At 41.4% G+C, this 10,181-nt stretch overlaps 1 protein-coding gene across 1 annotated transcript; it reads left to right on the forward strand.

The window, feature by feature from the left end:
- Positions 1–2,691: 2,691 nt before the first annotated feature.
- prlra (prolactin receptor a) lies at positions 2,692–9,920 on the forward strand. Its single transcript, XM_061075940.1, has 8 exons — positions 2,692–2,761; positions 2,964–3,096; positions 4,977–5,146; positions 6,629–6,795; positions 7,040–7,181; positions 8,150–8,246; positions 8,665–8,734; positions 8,847–9,920. The coding sequence occupies exons 1-8, from the start codon at positions 2,692–2,694 to the stop codon at positions 9,918–9,920; spliced, it is 1,923 nt and encodes a 640-aa protein (XP_060931923.1).
- The last annotated feature ends 261 nt before the right edge of the window (positions 9,921–10,181 follow it).

Consider the following 10,181-nt stretch of genomic DNA (forward strand, 5'->3'; position numbering starts at 1 on the left):
CTGTCTTTCAACCCCGAACTGTACAATAGTTCATGGTCAAGTTTAGGAATTGTAATGCATAGTATTTGTTATTGCTTATAAGAGGCAGATTTGACGCTTCAAGAACTGTGAGAAAACCATGACACACATTTCTGTCGTGCTTTGTAAATAGGGGTGGGACTAAATGTCGAAACCACAATATATCATTGTCCTGACTGATTTGTACACTTGTTTGTTTTTATAGTTTTATATTTCTGCAAAATTGTATTTCAAGACTTAAGATCTGTTCTGCTTTCTGGGAGTTAACACTTTAGGCCTCTGGGTATTGACAGGTTACAGTGTACAGTGTTTAGTGCAGCTTGACTGAATTTAATGCGACTGTTGGACCTTTGTGGATGTATTAATACCATTCAATCTTTAAAAAAAGTATCATCCAGTCTGTAAACAGCATCATTAGCTTATTTTATTTGCATTAAAAAGTACATTATTATAAACCTGAAACACATGGCTGTGTAGACTTTATAGATTTATAAAATGTATAAAGTTGACTTCTATCATATTCTTAAATGTGAGAAAATAAATTGAATAATTAACAATCAAGACAGAGGGTGAATGCCTCCAAGGCGTTTGTAACTAGAATATGTTCTCCTGTCTGATGGGAAACCCCACCGCACAGTTTAAAGGCAACATTCAGACCATTATTATCTTTGAGAGAAGATCTTCGTACTCCAGCTTAGCAGCTTAATTCAGTTTGGGCTACGCATTACGTAAGATGGCTATATGCAGCAGGAAGCTAATCCAGTGCCTTGACCTTAATGCCAATTATCAGATCATGGTGACGTGACTGAAATTAAGACACCAAAATGAAGAGTTGATGGCAGTCAATCGTGAAAGGCTTTATGATGTTGAGGAACTCTAAAAATGTAAAATTAAATCAAGTGTCATTTTAATGATCAAGTGGCAAAACATATTTATAATGAGTTCAAATAAAGTATAAAGAAAAGAAATTAGTTTAAAATCAGAAAGCAGAGTAAAACAAATTTTCAATCAAAATAAAAGCAAATAATAACAGAAGAATAAAAAAAAAATTAAAAATTTGAGTAAAAAATAGTGAAGTATATTATGCAGTGTTGTGTTTTCTTAGAAACACATATGCCTCACACATGTCTCTTTGTTGAAGAGAGACAGGACATACAAGAAAAGCTTGTAATACTTTAGGCCCAATTTAAAAATGTCACTTTGAGCTATTGTTTTTTAGAGGGAATAAAAATACAACCACAGAGTTGCAGAGTTGCCCAAAAACTACCCATTGTTTGACGTGGCAAGATGTTTTTGAGAATTTTTGTTGATTTCTTAGAGAATGATTCATGGATCTTAATGAAATTATATGAGAAAATAAGATTAATTTAGACATTCTTGAACAGTAGAATATCAATTTCGTTTTTCGTTTTTACTGGTCAAAAGGTTTACCTCTTTTCAATATGTCACATCCTGTCAAATCCCCAACTGACAGCAACAAATTCATCTGTGATTGGAAAAGAGCGTGAGAGAGAGAGAGAGAGAGAGAGAGAGAGAGAGAGAGAGAGAGAGAGAGAGAGAGAGAGAGAGAGAGAGAGAGAGAGAGAGAGAGAGAGAGAGAGAGAGAGAGAGAGAGAGAGAGAGAGAGAGAGAGAGAGAGAGAGAGAGAGAGAGAGAGAGAGAGAGAGAGAGAGAGAGAGAGAGAAACCAGCCGTATGTGTCTCTGTTGTCCAGGCAAAGGGCCTAACTCAGATTATGCAATCAGTTGTGCTGCATGTGCCAGCTGGTAGAGGTAGTCTGAAACAGAGAGGATGTTTTTTTAATCCCCAGTGAAACATCAAACGTTCTTTCTTTCAGTTCATCACATTTAAGCGTTCTGCTTTCAGACTTTGTGCCATTTTATTACTATGATGAATGATTATTACTGTTTAGCACGTGCAAATGTGTAAATGACAGGATTCATTACCTCTGCCAAGGAGGTTATATTTTCACCCAGTCCCTTTGTTTGTTTGTTTGTTAGTTTGTAAATTAGCAGGATTACACAAAAAATACTCGACAGATCCACGTAGCTTGGTGGGGGGATGCTGTATGGGTCAGGGAGGAATCCGCTACATTTTGGTGCAGATGCAAATTCCAGGGTGTATGCAGCAATTTTTGCTTTCACTTTCTTTAACATTGGCATTTTTGATTGATTTCTCAGGAAATAAATCATGGATCTTGATGAAAGCAATATATTTAGGAAATTGATATCTATGAGTGTGGGAAAATTGGTGCAGCTTGAATAACATTTACTGGGATTGTTGAAGAGTAAAAAGTGCTCTACTGAGTGTCGTTGTAGTTTACGTTTTATTCTCGTCTTTATTTTGTGATCACCTCTGCCAAGGAGGTAAAAATGTTTTAGAAATATGTTTATCTGCGCTTATTAGCAGGATTTCGCCCAAACCTGCTCAACTGATTTGTTAGAAATGTTGTGAAACGTATGACTTCAGTGTTAGACAGGTTGTCAGACAGTGAGAAAACATCACTGCTGCACCAGGCAGTTTTCATTTGTCCTGCAAACATGTTGTGACTGAACACAAGACGTGAACCTCTGCTGCAAACACTGTGGATCATATGGCTTAATCTGACAGTTCACCTGTCCACCTCTCTTTGTTTTGTTTCCCCTCCAACAGCCAAGGTTTTTGTGGTGCCACGATGAAGAACGTCTCGGGAGCAGCCCTGCTGTTGTTGCTGTTGTTCTTCACGCCGCAAGCACAGGGAACAAGTAAGTGTCTCAGTAGCTTCCTGAGTAAGGAGGTGTGTGGTTGTTGGTACAGGAATCAGAGCTGCCCAATCCAAAGATGATGAGTCGTTGTCTGATATTTTGGTGGTTTATTAAACATCTTGCACATTTCATATCACGCCTTGTTTAGAGTGTAACCTAATATTTAATTTAATTTAATTTCCTCCTCTTAAAGATTCCTTAGGCATCAGCCCTCCGGAGAAGCCTGCTCTGACCAGATGTCGTTCTCCTGAAAAAGAGACCTTCACCTGCTGGTGGGAGCCAGGATCTGACGGGGGGCTGCCCACCACCTACGCCCTGTACTATCGCAAAGAGAAGTGAGTTTCATGCAGAAGCACATTCACTGCAGAATAAGTGACACGGATGGATTGTCTGCAGTCACCTGTATGTTCATCAGGGAGGTTCATGGATGAGCAGCTGGTTCGGTTCTTATTTTAATATACATTTCAGAGGAAGATCAGAGCGGAGAACCAGTATGGCCGACACTGGTTATCTTCACATTATTTAGCTGTGTCTTAATTCAGGGGCTACATCCTTCAGAGGGCGCGGTCTACCCGGCCCACGAAGACCGCCTCCTTTATTTATGCCATGTATAGTGCAAAGGCTGATCCGTCGGTCTGGTCTACAGAGGATTTCCGGGATCAGTGTCACCAGCTTGTCCCGCTCTTGCTGCTGTTATAGCAACAGAGTCACCTTTGAAGGAGGAGCCACAGAGTTATGTGGCACCGGTTCTTCCCTTGGCTTTGAATTTGAGAACCGTGTGGGGCTCATATGGCGTTGACACAGAAGCAGAGAAGATTTCCCATTCCATCACTGTTAAGATCAAGTGTTATGTATGAAATGTCAGGATAGAGAAATCTTTGGCTTTTGATATCCAGCAGCCATAAAGAGAAGGTGCAGAAGTTTGAATCATAATTCAATTACACTGGAGCCTGCGTGAATGACAGCTAATCTGTGACCTCGCTATGGAGTGGGTATTTAAATAAACTATTATTTAGATGGATAATATTTTGTGAGTAATTCTTTTCAATTAATTCAGCCAATAATAACAGACTCTACTCTCCTGTAGAGACCACTGCTCTGAAAAGACTAACAAAGATCTTAGAGATTTTAAATCTGTCGCTTTAATGTCTAACTAAATAAATTCTGGAAAACCGATCCTAAAGAAGATCATTACTGTCCATGAAACATCCACAGTCAGAATCTCCCATTGTTTCCTTAGCTGTGGGTTTGTCTAAAATCAAATGATGAAATTGTCTTCCAAAGAGACATCATGCTGCTGCTAAAATAACAAATCATCCCTTTAAAAATGTGTCCATGAACCTCTCCCACTGTAAGCCATACAATAAATTTACTTAACATTAAAGTGCTGTTCAACAGGATAGATTACAAGAGTTAAAGTATGTGTGGGAGCTGTTATTATTCCTCCATTTTCTTTGAAATAAAGCCATTCCCAATATTTCTAGTAATGATTTTTATAATAATAATTATTTATTTGACCCCAGCCATCAGCCTAGGGAGGTTATAGCCTGTTTGCATCTCAGCAAGGGGCTTAACCTTTTGGTAAATGTATACTGCTGCTGAACAGCTCCTCCGACCAATCAGCAACAGTCGCTGCTTCTATGTCAACTGCAGGCTCCCTTCTGTTCTAGAGGCATTCATTAAAGCGCCTACTGGGATTTGAACCCAAGTGCCTGAAGCAGTGGTCAAGTGCTCATACCCCACGTCAGCAGAGATGTTTTCAGTGACTTCTCGGAAGTACATGCTCATCTGTAGCAGCAAAGCAGAAGAAGCGGAAGTGCTGTAAAGACAGTTGTGTAGAAGGCAAGAAAAAATACAATGTTAGACAAGACACAATCATAAAAGGACAGATTTTTACTAAATATACATTTTAATCTTAATATTCAAGTACAGTAGTAGCTTGGTAGCTGTCAACTCAGAACGTTTTCTTCCATTTTCGTCCTATATTGTCCTACACTCACAGACACACACACACACACACACACACACACACACACACACACACACACACTTACACACACACACACACACACACACACACACACACACACACACACACACACACACACCTACATACAAGTTTCAGGATTTGTAGCATGAGGAATACATGCTGTTCTCTGGAAATGCAGCAATGCATGTGATTACATTACATGCCATTCCCCTGCGTCTCTTGCAGCTCTGATACAGTGTACGAGTGTCCCGACTACCACACGGCCGGGGAGAACTCCTGCTTCTTCAACAAGAACGACACGTCCATCTGGGTCAACTACAACATCACTGTGGTGGCCACCAACGCGCACGGCAGTACCTTCTCCGACCCCGTGGACATAGATGTGGTCTACATCGGTGAGGGAACGTGTGCCGCTTGTTTTTCGTGTTTGTTGTCTGCGCTTTGGAGACAAAATTTCCACTTGAGGATTAAAAGCATGTTTTCTATGCCAAAGATTAAAAATGAGAAGCTTCTTTGTGAAACTGCCGTCAAATGGTTGGCTATAATGAAATGAAGTGTAAGATAAACGGGTGATTTAAAGGATAAGTATAACATGCATTGCTTTATTTTCTCCACGCCAAACCCTATCAACACGTGATATGGCCACAGCTGACTGGCGCCTTCCTTCATTACAATCAACATGGACACTGCTGTTTATTTTAAGTCAAACCCACATATGCAATCCTGCTGCCAAAAATACTCAGTAGAGCTCCAAATAGGTATTAATCCATGGCTGAAAATAGACCCCCCACAAATTACATTTTCAAAATCTACAGTGCCCATCTGTTTTGGGAAATTACTTTTCCTTTTTCGATTTCAATGTCTTTGTGTCCCATTTTCAAATTAGGTAGAAATAGGAAATGGGAATGAGAGCTCAAGACACACAGACTAAGTAAAGGTTTTAAGAATAAGAATAATCCCATTGTTTCTCTTTTATTTAGTGACTGATTAAATATAAATACTGGGTAGACCTACCGTACTTCATATTATGCAACAATATGTAAATATTGTATGAGGAATGGAATTAGTCCCATTCTGTCATGTTGTAAGGTACAAATACATGTTGTTTGGTTCATGAAATGTCAAAAAACAAACAAATATAAAGTCATATATCTAAAAGACACAGAGTTAAAGCTGCTTATCTGCAACTTCCCTTTGTTGCTCATGGTTGCTCTGTCCTGATAAGATTATCAGTCCTAAGCAAAATGCGTTAACGCTTGTCCTCACAATTTGTCAACTATGTGTCTCCAAGAAGATAAACAAGGTCAGATATTAACATTAATCTCGACCATGTCGTCCCACAAGTGTTTTTGAAAGTCTCCCCTGCAGTGACACAGTTAAGTCACTGGAGGTGTGCCTTGGTTTACTTTTACACAGAGAAAGAGACAAAGATACAAACTTGAGTCAAAGTGGTTTAACAATAAAAGATGGACGACATGACTGCTCCCCAAAAGCGAAGGTGTCTTGATCGCCATCTGGTGGCCGGTTGCAATGTATGTCATAAAGCCCATCTCCTACATGATGGTGGAGGGGACATGGACCAAACTAAAAAGTCAAAGTACATTTGAAATACATTTTTCTCCAATAGTGCTTCTGACATTTTAGGTAGATTTTATCGAGTGAGCTTTATTGAGTGTGTGGTTTTTTCCAATGAGTTTGGCTTTAATTAGTAATTTACACGTGATTGATTCCCTGACATTTTGTCTTCATTTCTGTTCAGTAGAAGGAAGTCGTTATTTCCATGGGTTTCACCTGTGGCCTTACAACGTCACTATTTTGTTTTTTGTCGAACATTATCCCTGAAAAGTCTCGTTCAAACTTTCTCTCTCCCTTTTCAGTCATGCCTAATCCTCCAGAGAAGGTAGCGGTGACTGTGTTGGAGGACAAGGGCTGGCCCTTCCTCCGGGTGTCATGGGAACCGCCACACAAGGCCGACACCCGCTCCGGCTGGATCACTCTGATCTACGAGCTCCGCATCAGGTTGGATGGAGAAGATGAGTGGGAGGTACGCAGCTTGATACTCGCCCAAATGTTTAAAATAAGGATATCTTTGGACAAGCCACCTGTTAGTGGGCACTGTACTGCAGTTAACTATGGCTTCTGACCTCTGACCTGTGTATTGACAGGGTGGAAAAATGTGCCCGTTTTTGATTAAATTCTTCATAAAATCTTATTGGGGTACCATACATTGACAATGAGAGCTTGAAGGACTGACTGGAGGTGTCATCTGTGTCGTATTGTATTTCCAGATGCACCTTGCAGGACAACAGAAGATGTTTAATATTTTCAGTCTGCGGTCAGGTGGTACGTACCACGTCCAGGTGCGCTGTAAGCCCGATCATGGTTTTTGGAGTGAATGGAGTTCCACCTTCGACGTCAAAGTTCCCGACTGTAAGACATCACATGCACTCGAACATTTACCAGTAAACTATAATGTATGTATTGAAGAATAAGTTGAACATTACAGAAAATGGGCCATGTCACTTGATGAGATCGTCGATATATTTGTTTAATCCATGTAAACCACAAAAATTTAAACATAGGATGTTTTGTTTTCACAGTGGTTGTTTTCATGTGTCAAACTGTGTCATGGTTAGAAGTAGTATTTCCTGGAGTTCACTCCTTTACTATAATGTGCCTTTTTCACATGAAAAAACTGCATTGCACTCATCTACTCTTGAACCAGTGGAGCGTACTCCACACTTCTTCCTGGCTGCACTGTTGTTGGGCAGGTTTGTCGTCCCAAGGCCCCTGAAATCCTCCAGAGAGAGCGGCAATGTGGTCAAAACAGCTGCAACTATTGGTTGTGCAGTGCGCTGGCAACAAAACATTTTTCACCAGGCATGCTCATCTCCTGTTTCCAGTCTTAACTAAGCTAATCATCAGGGGTGTGACAATGGCCTCTGGGGGCCCCGGGAAAAATAAATCAACCCATTCGAAGAAACATATTATACCAAACCATACACATCGCTAATGGTAATGTCGTATAGTTTGGGTACAAACCTCCTACAGCATCCGACACACACATTTAGATGCTCTAAGAATTAATTCCTTTAGAATTAAGAAGCTTGTCAGGGTCCTCACAAAATGATCGTTGACGTCCAAGACAATTGTCTGCTTTCCCAAGATTGTTGCAACGCCCCTGCTTCCCTTATCCGAAATCCAGCCTAATGTTAACAGACATGTTTGAGAATGGTATCAATATCCATAATACTATTCCTTCATCAAGCCATGAAAGGGACAAAAGATGCTCCTTCGGATTAAACTCCTTTAACATCCTATGATAGTAATCACCACTATGAGATTTCACAAGGTTGTATGTTATGCTGTAGCACTCATGTTATTATGTTACTTTACAGATTTCTATCGGGAGAAGTCAACGTGGATCCTCATCACGGTCTTTTCTGCCTTCATCTTCCTCATCCTCGCGTGGTTGTTACACATGAACAGCCACAGGTAATAAAAGGGATCATGAATGCCTGATGCAATATGTTTGGTGGAAGGTTGTTTACTGCAATATTAATGTATGTGTTATATGCTACAGACGACCACTACAGCTGTGGTTGAGGCTCTTTATTTTTAAGTTCACCACTACAATATTGGAATATTTGAAGTTTTTTAACAATACCATAACGTAAAGATGAAAGGTGCTCCTTTGTTATGAGCATATTACTTTTTAACCACATTATTCATATATTAATTTGTATTTACTTTATATGATGAATAACAATAATTTATTTGTAGTGATAAGCACAAAAAAAGTATTAACTTTTGTAAAAAATGTACCCATGGAGTAATAATGATATTTCTTCTGCTGCCCACAAGCCCTCACAATAATCGTGTTTATTTTTATTTTGTTTTGTTTTGTGAGAAGTCTGAAGCATTGCATTCTGCCACCTGTCCCTGGTCCTAAAATCAAAGGATTTGATAAACAACTTCTAAAGGTAAAGCATGAACACACTGATCAAAGTTTTCATGCGTGCTACAATAATGTGACCCTGATGACGATGTTTGACTAAGAAAAATGACTTCAGTGTAATCCTGCTTTGTGTGTAGAGTGGCAAGTCTGAGGGGATCTTCAGTGCGCTGGTGGTGTCCGATTTCCCCCCGACCACGTTGTCCAACTGTGAGGACTTTCTGGTGGAGTACTTAGAGGTGTACATCCCAGAGGAGCGGGAGCTGATGCTGGAGGAAAGCAAGGATCTGCACGATAACTGCCTCAAATCCGGGGGCTCCACGTACGACAACGACTCCGGCCGGGGAAGCTGTGACAGCCACACTCTGCTGATGGATAAGTGCGGAAGGTTAAAAGAGGAAGAGAGGCGAACAGATCAGGAGAAAAGTCCGATGGAGGCTCAGAGGCACCAGAAAAAATGGAACGACGGTGCGTTGACCTATTCTCCTGATGATATCGTTCGCCCCGACATGTCCAGTGGACGGGTGAAGACATGGCCGTCTGTGTTTTCGCCTCTACCTCAGTACAGCTCACTGACCCAAATGAGCTTGCTTGAGAGGGCGAAACAGCACTGCCTCTCCGACAGCCTGATCCTCCCAAGCTCCTCGTCCTCCTACCTCACCCAGCCTGGCCACGGCAACAATAAGGAGGCTCTAGGACCAAGCTACTGGGAAAAGAAACATCACTCACTCCATCCCCAGACGCAGGCCCTCTGGCAACTCCAGGCCCACAGCGAGGTCAACATCTCTAAAGTCGGCCGCAAACAAGTGCCCGTTGGTCTGCAGCCACTCGCTCTGCAGCCGCTCGCTCTCCGGCCCACCGAGTATGTCGAAGTCCAGAGGGTCAACAAGGAGTCCATGGTGCTCTTGCAGCCCGTCATGTCGGACTGTGGCGCCGGCTGCCCCCAGCCGGGCCAGGAGGAGGACTACAGCAAGGTGAAGGGGGTGAACGGTGACAACGTGCTGCTTCTCCAGAGAGAGGTGGCGGGACACGAGGCGGAGAGGTGCCCCTGTGAGGACCAGGAGATGAATGGAGCGACGGAGAGCTGCCTCCCGTCATCCATCGTTTCCCAGAAGCCTGCAGCCTGCTTTCACACTAGCACGCCAGTCCGGGATGACACTAGCCTGGCAGTGAGTGGCTATGTTGACACTGCCACCATATTTACTACTTACTAGGTGCTCAGGTCTGGAACGTTGTGAGACCTGTTTTAAGGTGGAACACAGACAAAAAGAGCAAAAACATTAACAGTTACACCGACAATATTCTTTCATTTATCATAAATCTAATTTAAGAGACAGTTGATACATGCTAAAGAACTAAAATAATTTGATTGAATGATGATGTGAATAATAATCATAATTCAACTTTAAAGTTATAAAGTAAATATTTATGATTGATTGTATAAGATGTCTGGTACTACCTGCTGTCATTATGAT

Source organism: Limanda limanda, chromosome 1, assembly GCF_963576545.1.
Source record: "Limanda limanda chromosome 1, fLimLim1.1, whole genome shotgun sequence".
Lineage (NCBI taxonomy): Eukaryota > Metazoa > Chordata > Actinopteri > Pleuronectiformes > Pleuronectidae > Limanda > Limanda limanda.